Source organism: Marmota monax, unplaced genomic scaffold (assembly GCF_021218885.2).
Source record: "Marmota monax isolate L192 unplaced genomic scaffold, Marmota_monax_Labrador192_F-V1.1 WCK01_AAM20220418_F8-fsc00007, whole genome shotgun sequence".
Taxonomy (NCBI): Eukaryota; Metazoa; Chordata; class Mammalia; order Rodentia; family Sciuridae; genus Marmota; species Marmota monax.
The window spans coordinates 13,505,068-13,520,992 of NW_026692781.1; the positions used below are offsets into that span (position 1 = coordinate 13,505,068).

Here is a 15,925-nt window from a genome sequence, read left to right on the forward strand (position 1 = left end):
GATTCTAATATATTTGAATTAAATATAAATCTCATTTTTGCCTAGTACTTACTCTGAGAAAAACTTCAAAAGAAAATAAATGGGAGCTCATAAAGACAAAAGGAAGTGAGAAATCAGTCACATCTTTATTATATTAAGCAGAGTGACTCAATAGTACAATTAAAATACAAACAAGTCAGGAAAATCAAAGTAATATTACAAAGGGGAGTCGTGAAATGAGCCAATTCCATTTTTCCTAATTCTGTTATTTTCCTCCTTTTCTGAAATTGATTTGAACTATTTTATATTTCTGTCACATACTTCATGAAAAAGTTCCCTGAGGTGTAAATGCTGATCAGTCAGCAACGCTTACCTTCACTTTTAAGAATACAGTTCACGTTTCCTTCTGCATTCAAGCACTGTACGAGGTATTGCATTTAGAGATAAATAATTCCATCATTTCAACCTGGTGCTCCTGTGAAATGTGGCGCTAGGAAACAGCCAACCGGCAGTGTGTCTGAACAAATCATATGTCCTGTAATTGCTGCTTAGCTCTAATTACTATTGAAGATAGTGTTTGCAACTTGATTCCAGGGAGAGGGCAGGCTACCTTCTGAGGACACTGCACCAAATATATCCTAAAAGACTGACAAGTTACTTTCTTTCATGTAATTTTTTCCTTTATCATCTCCTGGGTACTCAGAAATTACCACTTGTCATGGGAAAAGGGAAATCACAATATCGGACACCCATCTCTCTTACCAAACAACAAAATAATTCAGTTCCCTCAAAATATCTTTTTATCATCATAATATGGAAATTTCAGTATCATTTATATTTCAATGGTTGTTTTTCCCTTTCCCAGGTGGACAATTAAATATTTTAAAATTGCTTTTAATCTCTAAAAGGAATGTTCTCAAAATGAACCTTGTTTATATTCTGTTAATATAGAATAGTTTATTTGCATACAATGAGACCTTAAAAATTATTTTTTTCCTATGGATTTTTATTTTAAATAAAAATTCAGAGCATATAATTCAAAATACTAAAGCAGACGGCAATTTGGTATTGATTTGGTATTAATAGGAATGTTTATATATCTCAGCTCAAAAATCTAATTTCAGTTATATAGGAAATTATCGTGGTGAAATCAGCAGTTATATAGGCTTGCAACTAAAATGAAAAAATTATTTACTCCCATATTTAACTAATTTCACTTTACATTTAATGGTGTCTGACCATGTGATTAGAATAAGGATTATGATATGACCAGGTTACCCAGCATAGCTGTGACTAGATGGTTGTTTTGATGATTGTCATTGATACTGATGAGTTACTGGGCATCTGACTGAATGATAGAAACTTGAAATGACTGATGTTCACAAATGTCAGAAAGAATTTTGCACCTTTGATTGTGCAACTTTGTATATTTGCCAACCACAGCCAGCACTTTAGAGAGGTACAAAACAAATTACCCTTACCTTAATTCATATATTTGGTCTTTTTATGTCAGATTTGCACAGTAAATATCAGGGGCAGGTAAACCTAAGTGAATAATTAGATGCAGCAATCAAAGTGGTAATTATAACACCAGCTTTTAGAAATGGTGCATTTCCCCAGGCCCAATGAGCTCAGGTAAGTTATGAATAATAACATAATAGCATTCTAAATGGAACACAGTATGCTAGCTCTATACTTATTTTCCCCCAAATAATAACTGCACACTTCTTACTCACATCATATTTAGCTCTTCATGACTAAAATAAAATTAAAGTCATGTCTGTGGTTTTTCTTTTTTCTTTTTTTCCAATTAAATTTTCACCTATGATAGACTTCCCCTAAGAAACCTCTGCTTAGTGGAGGCAATGCTGATGCTTCCTGCAAAGTATTTTTCTGTCATGGAACTAGGCAAAGTGTTCTATTCCTTTTTGTCTGCTCTTAAATTGTGCCTAATTCTTGGAGTATTTTTCTAGAACATTTTCACATCTGGCACTCTAGTGCATCTTCAAGCTCCCTAATTCTTTATTTGTAGCTCTCATATATTCTTAATTCAATAGCTCACAAAGCATGATCCTTAGACCAACTGCATCACTTGTAAGAAAAACGAATTCTCAGGTCTCACCCTAGATATTCAGAAGCACAAACTCTGGAGATAGAGCCCAGGAATGTATGTTTTAACAAGCCCCTTGGTGACTTGAAGCCTGTGGGTGTTCAAGAACCGTCAGCCAATGGTGCATGTTTGTACTAAGAACAGAGGGAGAATGGGATAAGGAGCATTGAGCTTTTATGGGGAAAACCATGGGAGAGGTCAAGGCTCAGCAGAAGGGTGGCATTTGTGGTCATATAAAGACGGGAAGAAATTGGATGGGAAGGAGGCACCAGGAATTCCCGACCCGGCTAACTCATCACCCACTTTAAGGCTTCACTCAATAAAACTCATCTTTCTTCAGTCATTCCATTCTTTAAAGAAAACTTACTTCATTCCTATTAACTCTTAGCCTATCAACTACTCTCTCCGTTTCCTTCAATTTCAACTCATTTTAGAATAGCCAGACTGCGGCATTTGTGCCCAGCCAGACTGCGGCACTACACTTCCTTTAACTTTTTATTATTCTCTGGTTTCATAAATCCCAATTTAGCTTCCTAATAGAACTATGGTTTTAAAGGTCTTTTTTAGTCCTCCTTGACCTGTGTACTATTGGTAGACTAAGATCCCACCATCTAAGCTGCCTATTTTTGGAGTCAACTAGTGTATTTTCAACCACTTCCTGAACCCTTCCCACCTTAACTTCAACTTGTATAATTAAAGAGGTTATCCTGGCCTCCCTTCCCGAATTCCCTCATCTTGCTCCCCAAGGATGTTTCTGTGGTAGAATTCATTCCACTGCCTGGCACCATGAGCCTTGTTACACAGACTCTAAAACTTGAAGCTGTATTTGCCTTATCCTTCTTCCAAGTTTCCTCAATCACATGAGTTATCTTTAAGACATTTGTCATCTCCTTTTTCTTTTCTTACCCATCACTGTTACCATCACTGAGGTCCACATTGGCTGGTCACTAACATAATTCTTTAATCATTGTATTCCTCCTGTAATCAAATGAATTCTTAAGAACAGTTTGGATTGATCATTTTCCTATTTAAATGTCTTCCATGGCTCCTGTTAGTGAGTTACAGGCTCTGAAATCCAATACACCTTTTCAAATCTCTGCTCTTCTTGCTTACTAGCTGAGCAACATTACATGAATTAATTGACTTAAGCCCCAATTTTCTCAGATAATTAGGAATAAAACAGTAATCACATCTCCTGAGGAGATGTGAGGAAAATGCTTATAAATTCTTACCACAGTGCCTACAACACTGAAGGATTTAGTAAATGACAAACATTATCATCGCCATAATCAAAGTCATCACCATAGAATCCAGTTCCAATGCCTCAGTTTAGCAATCATTGCCATTCTCAATTCAACTGGAAACCATTTCTCATTTATACTTTGTAAGGCTTGTTAAACAGGATTCTTCCTTAAGGGCAAGGATCCCATCTTTCTTTCCTTCCTTCCTTCTTTCCTTCCTACCTTCTTCCCTTCTTCCTGTCTCTGGACCCTTAGGTAGTGTCTGACACCTGGTCCTTGCTCAAGAAGTGTTCTCTGCATTATGCACTAGCTGGTTCTTGCAGATATATACTTTAATAGTTCTATTATTTTGTTTATGTCACACCTCCAAGCATGCTTGTCTCTTTTGGTCCTCTTTTAAATTCTCTTCATTTTCACGTGGCATTTTAAATGCCATTTCTTCCAGGAAAGCTTCTCTCTTCCCTCATGAGAAAGTTCCTTGCTTTCCTCTGAACCACAATCCATTGAATTTACACTGAAGACATTCGCTTGTGAATTTTGTGTCTGAGCCTTCTTCCTCAAGCAGCCCTAAGGTCTTTTGGATCAGAGGCTAGATTTGTTTCACTGATGTTTTTCAAATGCCTCACCCGGAGAAGGCACTCAATGAATGTGTTGAATGAATGAGTGAGGCCCAGGAACAGATATATATATATATATATATATATATATATATATTATATAACAGATATATATATATATATATATTATATAACAGATATATATATATATATATATATAGTTTTTTTTTTCCAGATCATAGGGTTTCTTTTTCTTTTTTTTTATTAGCTACACATGACATTACAATGATCTTGGCAATTCATACATTTGAATCACTGGGGTATAATTTCTCATTTTTCTGATTGTACAGATTGCAGAATCATACTGGTCATAGAGTCACCTATATACATATAGCAATCATAATGTCTATTCTATTCTGCTGCCCTAGATCTATATTTTTATTGTAACAACCACATAGTTGCTTATTATTCAATTATTAAGGTTTTATTTCCCATTCATAATTATGGATTACCATCAAACTGTACATGGCTTGTGAGATTTACAGAAAAAGTTCGAGAGAACCCTTATAAATGGGATGTTCCGTTAACCTTGGTTTTAAAGTCTGTCTAGAACCCAAGCATTTTTCATAGAAACAAAGTCACTGGCTTCCTATAATAGTCCTCAGAAGTTCAATTAACCCATAGGATGGCTGTATGGAACAGAGGATAACACTAGAAATAGCATCTTAATGACATTACTATAAGGGGCCTTGAAAAGGAGTCACTATTCTTGATGAGTGTTTATGAAGATGCTCAGTCTTCTTTGCTATAAATCCTTGGCTTTTTCTTTATTTTTTATATTTTAAAACATATTCAGAAAGCTAGAACCAGAAACCAGTTTTGTAGATTCAAATGATTACTTTTCGCTGGGCACAGTGGCACACACCTGAAATCCCAGTGGCTTGAGAGGCTAAGACAGGAGGATTGTGAGTTCAAAGCCAGCTCCCAAACCAAGTAAGGGGCTACACAACTCAGTGAGACTCTGTAAATAAAATACAAAATAGGGCCTCAGAGTTGACTGAGTGCCTCAGAGTTGAATCCCAGGTGCCAAAAAAAAAAAAAAAGTTATTTTTTTTATTGACAGGATGAATGTGATTTATGAGTGTGATGATAATAAATTATAAATTTAGAAAATGGAAGTCCTCTAGAAAGTATATATATTTGAAATTTTTAGAAATCAGAAATCATTTCCTCCATATGATTCTAAATTTCATGTTCTTTGTTTATGTTCTGAATTAAGTTTTAATTGACTATGGCCTCTGATCTTTAGCTTTTCTTGGTTCCTTTATCAGGAATCCCCTGGCAAATATATAATAACTTGTTGACAAACTTTTAATTACATTCATTATAGGTGTCTGTTATTTTAAAGTAACTCTTGAGTGAGTAAATAATCCCTTTTTAATGGAAACGTGATTGCCATCCCAATGATCTGAAATTCAATTTTGGATTTTTACAAATTTACATATTTAAAGAAGTCTATAAACATATTATCTATGAATAAAATGTATTTTCACTGTCTTTTGCTTCCCCCGTCATAGACATGGCAAGCTGAAAAGTGATGTCCCTGGTTAAAAAAGGCAACTGTATTTGGAGAACACTAATAGTATATCTGAGATAAGGGAATCTAATACAAAATTTAGTGTAAATTATTGGCACTGACATAAAGGTAGTATAAGACAAAAATCTCCACAAGGGCAGGGATCTTTTTTTTTTTTTTTTTTTTTTTTGCGGGGGGGGGGGGTACTAGGGATTGATTCAGGGGCACTCAACCACTGTTTTGTATTTTATTTAGATTTGCTTAATGCTTCACTTTTGCTGAAGCTGGCTTTGAACTCAAGATCCTCCTTCCTTAGCCTCCGGAGCTGCTGTGATTATGGGACTATGCCACTGCACCTGGGTAGGGCAGGGATCTTTGCTTTGTTCACTAATGTGTCCCAAGCACTTAGAGCCATACCCTGAACATGCTATGAGCTCAACAAACAAGTGCTGCACTAAAAGGAGAGACCAACATAGGTTAAAATGGCTAGAGCAAGTGTGACTGAAGGCCTGACACGGGCAAAATCTCAGCAATGTGGTCCTGATTCTCCCTTTAGCTCTGCACCTACATCCTGACTATCAGCAAGTCCTGTTTCTACCTCCAGAGTAAAAATGAGAGTCTTCGTGTTTCTCTCCATATCACTGTCACATTGTAGTTCCAGACAACATTTGTTTGGACTCTCTCTGATGGCATTTAACAGATCTTTGAGGACTATTTATTTTCTCCTACACTTGATTTTCCGCAAAGCAGCAAAACAAGCTATTGAAAAATATAAATCGGACTGTGTCACTCCAGTGTAATGGCTTCCCAGTGTACTTCAAAAGAAATCAAACACTTATCTTGGCCTATAGTTACCACATGACTCAGCGCCTGCTCACTTCTACAATTATACCTACGACCAATTCTTCTCCCCATCTCCTGAGATCTCAGCTTACTCTCTCTTTCCTGAACATGTCAAATTTCTTCCTCAAGGCTTTTTCTGTTCTCTAACCATGGAGTTCTCTTCTAGTACAGTTGTGTCTCTACTCAGTTTTTACCTCCTGCTCTGCAAGATCTTTCTTCTATTAGATTATTATTCACTGTCTCCTCTAGAATATGGTCTCCATGAGGGAAAAGGATATTTTCTAGGTACACTATGTCAGTATCTGGAATAGTGCCAGGCCTATAGTAGGTACTCAGTATACATTCTGAATGAATGGATGGACATTACTTCTTCTGTCTTTTCTAGTGTGAAGACACAATTTTAGCATCAATGGATTTCAAGGACTTCTTATATATTATCAGTACTTTTTTCTTTTCTTCTCTTTATTGATTGTATTCAAAGTTGCTATAAAGTCAGTAACATTTAAGGTAAAAATGATATATAATGATATAAAATGATATAAGGTAAAAAGATATTTTATTATCATAGTAGGGGCTGACATACAGTTGGCTAAAAAATATTTGATGTGAGACATGGTATTTATTTAATCCACCAAATAATTTGTATGCATTTCCATTTATAGGTATGTGAGCATCCTCAGCCCTCTGAAGGGCTGATGTCAGGGGATTTGCTATGACAACATAGAAGGAATGGCAGTGATCCTAGTTAGAGCTTTCTCAAGACAAATATAAGAATAGATTCTATATAAAACTCTATCCTAAATTAAGGACAGAGTTATTTTTAAAATCATCCAAAACACCTAAAGTAGAATTTACTGGCCATCTTTACACATTTGTGTAAAAACTGCTGACTCTTACATGAATACTTATTGTGTGTCAACACTGTACAAAAAGACTTTATACATATTAATTCGCCGAATCTTCAAATTAACACAATAAGGAGAATTTGCTATTATCTTCATTATCTAGGTAAGGAAACATAACACACAATGAAGGTATCTTGCCAAGGTCACAGAGAAGACGAGGAGCAGAGCTGGCTTCAAAAGTCACTTAGTTTGTCTCTAAATCCATACTTTAAATACTAGCTAGATGGTCTTCCTAAAGAAGAAGGTACTATCTTTATACTTGTAGAATCTCTCTTGTCAACCATAACATGTAAGAAAAATTATAAAAAGAAGAAAAATTACATATCAGATGTCATTTACTCCTAAATACACACATTTCTCTTGTAAACATTCTTAAGTAGTGTTTTCCTCATTCCCAAATAGAGGTTGGACACACTTAGCAGCAAGGGACTCATAAAGCAGTTTTAGATCATGTGGGAAATCATGAAGAAAATCAAATGCCAAATCTCACTGTGCCTTTAATATCACTGTGAAAACAGCATGATTTTCTAGGACACACTGTGAAGTCTGAGGTAATAAGACAGCATTTCTTAAAATGACCAAAAACCAAAGTGGATCTATGAATGTATTCCTGCCTCACCAAGAATGTTCTATTCTGACAAGTTTGAACAGGGGACACAGACCTCATTGTAACATAAAAGGTTTGCAAACCACAGTGATTTCTACACAGTATTGGGTAAGGCTGTTTATGAAGAAAGGTCAATATTAGCTTATACTCAAGACAGAATCCAGTAAGACTCAGGTTGAAGGGAAAACTACTGGAGACTGAAGTGGAGCAAATTTTATACATGCATGAATATGTCAAAATGAATCCCACTATTATGTATAAATATAATGCACACATCAAAGCATAAAATATATAGTCTCAGGTTGTTCCTGTCATTCCTATAAAGCTCAGTTTATTCCCCCATTTATTTCCTCTTTTTAAAAGAGATGAATCCACTATCTTATGAAAGGTGAATGAGTCAAGGAGGAGTCAAGTCTACCAAGCAGAGCCGGGCTTTGCAACCTGACCCCTAGTAATAAATCTTTTGGGAAGCAGGTCTTCTTTTCCAAATGAGGCCTGTCTTCACTTTTCTCATGTGAGACTTGGCAAATGGGACACTATTTTGAATTTGACAGGCCACTTCTCTGCTCCTCAGCTGACAACTGTTTTATACAGTTGTCAGCCGGAAACTTTTACTGGGGCACGTAGGGGATCAGGACTTTTGAATCATGTCCAGACAAGAAAGTTCATCAACCCGGAGCTCTCTATCCACCCAAGCCCATCCAAATGGCAGCATTTCACTCATGCAAGTCAGCCCAGCCCTAGGGGGACAGCACAGAACATGGGAGAGGGTTATTAAGATGAAGCTGGTTTAGGAAGTTCCTTTGTGAGAAGCTCTCAAGGAACAGAAATCTCTGTATTTTGGTGAACTATTCTTTTGGAAAGAAAAAGAATAAAAAAGACTCCAGAAAGTCCTAGAGAAGAACTGTGAAGGAGCTAGGAAAGAACTATGAAGGAATTTAGGGCCTTTTATAATAGCTTTATAGCTTTAGCATTAGACCCCAATTCAAATTTTGCTTTACCAGTGATGAGGCTTTGGAAAATTGTTTAGGCTCTGAGCCTCAGATTTCTTATCAGATGTAATAGCTGCCTTTTTTAGGTTTAGAAGGAGGACAATATAACACCCATAAAATGCTTAGCAGAGTGGCTGGCACAGAGTATGCCTTCGATAAATGTTAGTTTTCTCTTTGTTTCTCAGATCCTGAAAAGGGCCAGGTGTTTGGAGGTCCAAATTTAGAAATGCCTCCAATATCTTCAGCATATTCCATTTTCACTGGCTTTTGTCTTTGTGTTGACTTTATTCCAGGGATTCTTAATTTAGGATACACGGACCACCCCTTCTCCAGAAATTGGCTGCAAATATTTGTAACCATGATCATTTTTCAGAGAGAGGGAAATCAGATTTAATCAATTCACAAAGGATTTTGTGATTCAAAGAGATTAAAATCTCTGCATATATTTCTGAAAAGTTGCAGGCAAACTGCATATCTTTTTGTAAATCAAATTTGGTTTTAATGTACTAGAAAAGTCTGTGAGTAAAAGGAACTCTGCTGAAAATCTTTTTGTAAAGCAAATACTTGTTTCATAAGCTGCACAGTTTTTTGGTTTTTAAAAAAGATTCAAATATTCACCTACTAAGTTCAATTAAATAGAGTATAGAGTAATATTATATGCACAGTAGCTAACTTCTATGAAAAATTTATCACAGAGTCTGGTGGTCAAGTTCAAGTTCATAGTAAACCAAAAGAAGGAACTCCAGAAAGTCCCAGCTCCTAACCATACAGAATCTTAGTTATCCTCTGCTCCAAATACCTCATTTTATGATTGAAGAAATGGAGGTTCTGCAAGGTTATGTGACTTGCCCAAGGTCATCACAATAGTTACGAACAATGAGGAATAACAGCTGTAAAAATAATGACTGTGATTATGATGATGATGACAGCACCATGATCTATTGAGCATCTACTTGAGCTAAGCCTCTTAAAGACTTTAACCTCATGTACTCAAACTACAACCCTGCAGGAAGATTTTATTACCTCTATTCAGCAGATGAAGCACTCTGCCCAGGGCTCTACAGCCAGCAAATGGACAACTCAGAAGTCATATCGGTTCAGACACCAGAACTATTTTAGTTCCTAAGACTGTGCTCTTTTTGGGGGGTACAAGGGGAGGCCCAGCAGATAGAACCAGGAACACTCTACCAGTGAGATACATCCACCACCCACCCCACCCTTTATATTTTTTATTTTGATACAGGGTTCACTAAGTTGCTGAGATTGGCCTTGAACTTGTGATCCAACTACCTCAACCTCCCAAGTTGCTGGAATAATCCAAGTGTGCACAACTACACCTGGCAAGACTGTGCTCTTAAGTACTATCTGAAACTCCTTCCCAGAACACAACAAATTAGAGTCACATGGTTTAGAAATATAAACAAAATTAAGAAATTAGGAAAGATACTTCTACAGTATTTAGGTTCTGTTCATATATTTAAAAATATAATATTAGACCATTCTTTCTAATGCTATATACCTTCAAGAATACATACTACAAGTCTATTCTCTAGAACAAACTCAGGTCTTCCCTGGCCACGCACCTTCTCAGTCTGCAGGTCAAGGAGATCTGACCACATGAAGTCTATGCCCTTCCCTCCCTTGTTAGTCTACATTCGGGTACCTGGAATTCCATAAACCCATATCCTAATGGACCTGAAATCACTTTCAGGTCTGCATAAGTCTCTTTTCCAGATCCCTCCTTCCAAGGAGGCCAACATCTGTGTGGGCCTGGGAGTGGCCACAGAGTGACTATTTTCTAGGAATGTAGAATAGGATATGGGGTAGGACAGAAGGCACTGTGCTTCCTTGTTCTGGCACAAGACTTTGTAAGAATTCTAAAATAATATCTGACCTTCTCATGGTTTTATGAATGAAGGTATATTTGTCAAAGTAGCACCTTATTTCACAGGCTTATTGGATTGATTTTTAACAGACATATGTGGGCTTCAATTTGTATTCCTCTCCCAGACTTTGCAAATGTTAGGGTAAAGCAGGGCAGAATCCCTTTCTTGGTTTTCCCACTCCTTTGATACCTCAGTTGTACCCCATATCTCCTGTGTGTGTGTGTGTGTGTGTGTGTGTTTTCCTACTTTTTGTGGTGACCTGGTATTATGGAGTCTATTTACCAAAACAGTCAACAGACATTTGATGATAAGCCACATATTATACTGGATGCAGGGATATAATAATGGACAAGAAACCCTCAGACTCTGTCTTCACGGATGAAGGATGCGCTTGAATATGCAGAGTGGTTAAGTGTGATAACAGGAACAATCCTGGGGATGCTGAGGGGACTTCCGTAAGTGTCCAATAAGGATTTTTAACCTTTTTTTTTTTTTTTAAAGAGAGGTCAAAATTGAAAACCTGGAGAGTAGGATTTACCAAGGTAAAAAGGAATGACTTTGGAGAAGAGGAAGAACTGGTCAGGTATGTTTCAAGTCGAGGTAACTACATACGAGGAAAGACCGAGAGCTAAAGCAAGCATGGTGCACTGAACTGAAAGAATTTGTCTCCAGGGTAAGCAATGTTCCTCAAAAGATGAGCTGGGACTAGGTCAGTATAGGTCTTATACGTCATGTTAATGTGTTTAGATTTATCCTAAAGACAGGGCAGAGTCAAGGACAGATTTTAAACAAGGACATGAAATGAGGAGACTTTCATTTTAGGAACATCAATGGGTATACACTAGATCATGTATAGTATATACCAGAGGAACTCATGGGGAAGGGTTGTGTAGGATAGAAGCTTACAAAGTCTGGAATTCAAGTAGGAGGCATTGGAGCGATCCATGTGAGAGTGAGTGTTGGTATGAACGAGGGTTACACTGGGGTGAGAAAGGTAAAGGTAGAATCAATAGGACATGACAACTGATTGGATATGGGGCTGATATCCAATATTCTAAAGCAAAGCTCCCAGCTTAGATAAATAAAGGAGTCAGACACAGAGAGAGAAGAGAGAAGGGTCAACTTGAAGGGAAATTTGGTTTCTGAGCTCCTCAGGGCTTCATCTTTCAATACTACACATTAAGGCTGAGGGGGGTCCAAGGCCTATGTGCTAGTCTGTGTGGGTACCCTCTTCCCTCTCTGCTCAGCTTCTTCCCCACCAGGAGGAAGGAAAGACAAACAATAGCCATGAGTAATGGAAATTCTTGAATGAGATTCTCATTTATAAATCCATTAACAAAGTTAATCATTTATTGAAAATATTTGACCATCATGAAAGTTACCATACTATTCAATAAAAGATAATATGTCTGAATTTTCACAATTATATTTGATTTTCAGGTGTCTACAATATTGCAGCAAGAATTAAGATTCAGTCATATTTCAAGATTATGCTCTCCTATTTGAAATTAGTCTATTAATGTTGATCCTTTAAAGGTAAAGACAAAATCACTTAGGAATAGCTAATCATATCTGCAAATCTGACTTGACACATTTCATAGTACATCTGGATCAGGATTAATACTTTTGAATTAAAATATTTTGTTAATCTTCAAGAAATTAACACAGGGTAGTGGTAATAGAAGGAATGTTTTAAGCAAAGGCACTTAGACTTGGATAAAAGAAATATTGTGATTTTTATTTTTTCTATGGTCACCTGAAATACTAGCTAATAGGCTAATAATAATTCTTTGTCAAGTTAGCAGCCACCAGGACAAAAACCTGGTGGTTTAGTTTTTGAAAGACCTGGTGGTATAGTTTTTGAAAAACATCATGTCAAAAATAAAGTTTATCATTTTGCTCAATATGAATGAATATTAGAGTTTGTATTATTCATTGGATATGTCATATAGTACAGTTAGGTATTTAAAATATCTAAAACTTAAAAGCAAAATTTAAGAAAGTTACTTTTGAACTTTTTAACAATTGTGCTATGTGAATTTTTGAAGTTAAAAAAGTAGAAATCGATACCATGTAAGGGAAAAACAAAAAGCTGGTGAGAAAGCTTTCAAGGGCTTCATTAATATTTTAAACTAGCGCAAAGCCATTATGTCAGCAATGCCAAGGTTGCTCAGCTCTAATGCTCATGTGGATTTGGATAAAATTCTCAATTTCTATATATTTCAGTTTCTTCATCAATAAGAGAAATAGACTAAAAACAAACTCCCCAAACCCCACAGTAAAGCAGGTTTATAATAGTTTTCACTCTCACTTGATGAAAGTCTAGCACTATTATTAGATTCAGCTATTTCTTCCTTGCGTGGAACTGTATCCCTGTGAACCAAAAGGAATGATTTTTAAAATCATTTCTTTACTGTAATGCCATGTAAGATTGATAACAAATTCTTCTCTCAGGAGGAATGGGCTAGAAAACTTAACAAAATGAGGATGTTTTAGTCGAATTCTTAGCCATACCTAGATTTAGGGGTTTGAACCCTACGTAAAAACTGTCTTAAAGAGAGGTGAATATAGCTAAACTACAATCTATTTGGGGAAAAAATAGCATCACACTTTTCTGTGGATAAAATAAAGATCAGAACTGATACTCACCAGGCAGGCAGCACTGACCTTGCCCAGAACAATAAATGAACTCTCACTACAATAATATAAACTTGTCTTTTTATTTTTCTCAAAGTTGTTCAGAGTCCTATCAGTGTGAACAACGAAGTAGAAAGCTCATGAAAGCAGAACCTAAACTATTCTGTTTTGCTTTGAGCAAGGAACTTATCTATTTCATACTGAATAAGGTGCAGAGAGGGCTAAACAAACAAACAAAACAACAACAACAAAAAAAAAAACACCCTGATTTAACAATGTTAAAATCTACTGGGTAACCATTAAAATAACTAATATTGAAACACTTGCATTATAGCCAAATTAATTATAGCTGCTTACAGGAAAAGACCATTAAAAGCCACAAAGCCTATAAGCAAACTAGATGGAAGTGCTATAAAGAAAGCTAATTTACAATCACACTTGTATACAGAGAAAATTATATTCCTCATATGGCATAAATCATGAACAGTTAAAAGTACAGATGAGTTAGGCAAGAATGGAGGGAAGAGGAGGAGGAAGGGTTTTCCCTGAGAGAAGCTCTTTGTTTCACTGGATCTCTCTCTCACTCCATCCTTCTTTTATTTTGGTATCAGGGATTGACCCCAGGGGTGCTCAACCGCTGAGCCACAACCCTAGTCTTTTTTATTTTTTATTTTGAGACAAGGCCTCACTGAGTTGCCAAGGTTGACCTTGAACTTGCAATCCTCCTGCCTCAGCCTCTGAAGCCACTGGGATTAAAGGTGTACACCATGGTACCCGGCTTACTCCTTTCTTCTTGAGCCTTGTTTTAGCCTACATTCTAGAATTTTTCTCTTTCCAGGCCCTGCTCTGGTCTCTCTGATCAAGTTGCTCTCTTGTTTAAACTTCCTCTTGCTCTTCTGGGTCTGTGCATGATGTTGTTGCTCAGGTTTCCATCTGGTCCTCTCTGGCCAGCCCCAACACTCTCTCTGGATGATCTCTCTGTCTTTCACAATTATCTCTCTGAGACTTCCTGATACTCAGAGCTTAGGCATCTGCCACAAGATCCAGCTCTATATATCCAGATACCTAGTTAGTATTGCCAGCTGGATACCCTAAATCCACATCTAAAACCAAATTTATCCGGGCTGAGAGATTTTACTGTGAAACAGGGCAGAATGAAATTTCTCATCCTAAAGGGATCTCCTATGATAATATGAAAAAATTTTTACAAGAGGAAGAGAGCCAATGACCAAGAGTGAGAAAGGAAAAACATTAACAAGAGTTCTCATAAATTTTCAGTATAATAGAATTTTATGCTTTAATAATAATCTAATCATAGATTAAATTGAATATTATTTGAACTTTAAGTTCAAATGAAGGATGGTTCTTTGGTTGGGTGTGTTTTGCCCAACACCAAAAACTAGAACCAGATTGAAAGCCAGAAGTAGAAATGCTGCCTGTTTGGAATTCTCCTTGACCTCTAGGTACTGTTTTGTTTTCCTGTGCAAAGTGGAGAATCTTTTAAAGACCACTGTTTGGGAATGAAGTTCCATGTAGTAGCTGATTGTGTTCCTTTCACAGCACAAAGCCAGGGGAAGAATGTCAAAAAAGAAAAGCAAAAAGGAGTGAAGGATTATGGTAGTCATGTCAAAATATTTTGGTACCATCAAAATAAAGGCCCCTTTTGTTGTTTTTAAGGGAGATGCCCATGGTTTTAATGTATATTCTGGAGCTAGTGCTACTGTACAACACACAACATATTTTAAAAATACGAAGTACTACAAAAATTTCATTGAAAATCTATTAGAATTTCATCTTGGGTTTATTTTCTTAAAAACTGATACATAAAAATTGAACATATTTATGGGGTACCATGTGATGTTTTGATATATGTGTACATTGTATAATGTGTGAATCAGGGTAAAAATTCTATTTCCTCAAATATGTGTCATTTCTTTGAGGTAAAAACATTTAAAATCATGTCATTTAGATTTTTTGAAATACACAGTATATTTTCATTGTTTATAGCCACCCTACTGGGCAACAGAGCATCAGAACTTGTTTCTCCTAACTATCAGTACTCAGATCAACCTTTTATGTTTAAAGTACCGCTGAAACAAATTTAAATTACAATATCTTGCAGAAAAATTTGAACTTGTTTCTTTCCCTAGAACTCCTCTCTTGGTATTCTTTAGGTGAAATGATGGCAACTCTACCATACTAATTGCCTCCTATCTCTCCTTTTCGTTTCACAGGCACACAATTCCTGGGTCTTAAATTCATCCTTGTGACTGATTTGTCAGTCCCTATTCCAGATCCTTTTTCTTCCCGTCATTACGAGTCTCTTCCACTCCAGTTTTATTCTCCTTAGGTTCATCTCACATGCCGCTGACAAAATAATAAATATATCTAAAATAAAAACTGAACCATATCACTCTTAGGCTTAAAATCCTTTTCATTATTCATCTACTCCACACATATTTGCTGAAGGCCAGGCTCTGTGAGCCAGATCTGTTCATGATATTTGGAACAGGGAGCGAACAAGACAGATAAGGTTTCTGTGCCCATGGAGCTTCACTTTTGCCAGGTCATTCTCACTAACATGGCCTCCAT

At 36.5% G+C, this 15,925-nt stretch overlaps 1 protein-coding gene and 1 pseudogene across 8 annotated transcripts in view; one reads left to right on the forward strand and one right to left on the reverse strand.

The window, feature by feature from the left end:
• Positions 1 to 15,925, reverse strand: part of Znf385b (zinc finger protein 385B) — a 373,746-nt gene that overhangs the window by 106,219 nt on the left and 251,602 nt on the right. The window contains exon 1 of one of the 8 annotated variants that reach the window (XM_046447604.2): positions 353 to 886. The exons of the other annotated variants lie outside the window; for them this stretch is intronic. Within the exon in view, the coding sequence (XP_046303560.1) occupies positions 353 to 416 (64 nt within the window). The 5' untranslated portion in view covers positions 417 to 886. Of the gene's footprint in view, positions 1 to 352; positions 887 to 15,925 lie in introns of those variants that run through there. 8 annotated transcript variants of the gene reach the window in all.
• The window catches only part of LOC124094622 (acyl-protein thioesterase 1-like), a 99,913-nt pseudogene continuing 85,592 nt past the window's right edge, over positions 1,605 to 15,925 (forward strand).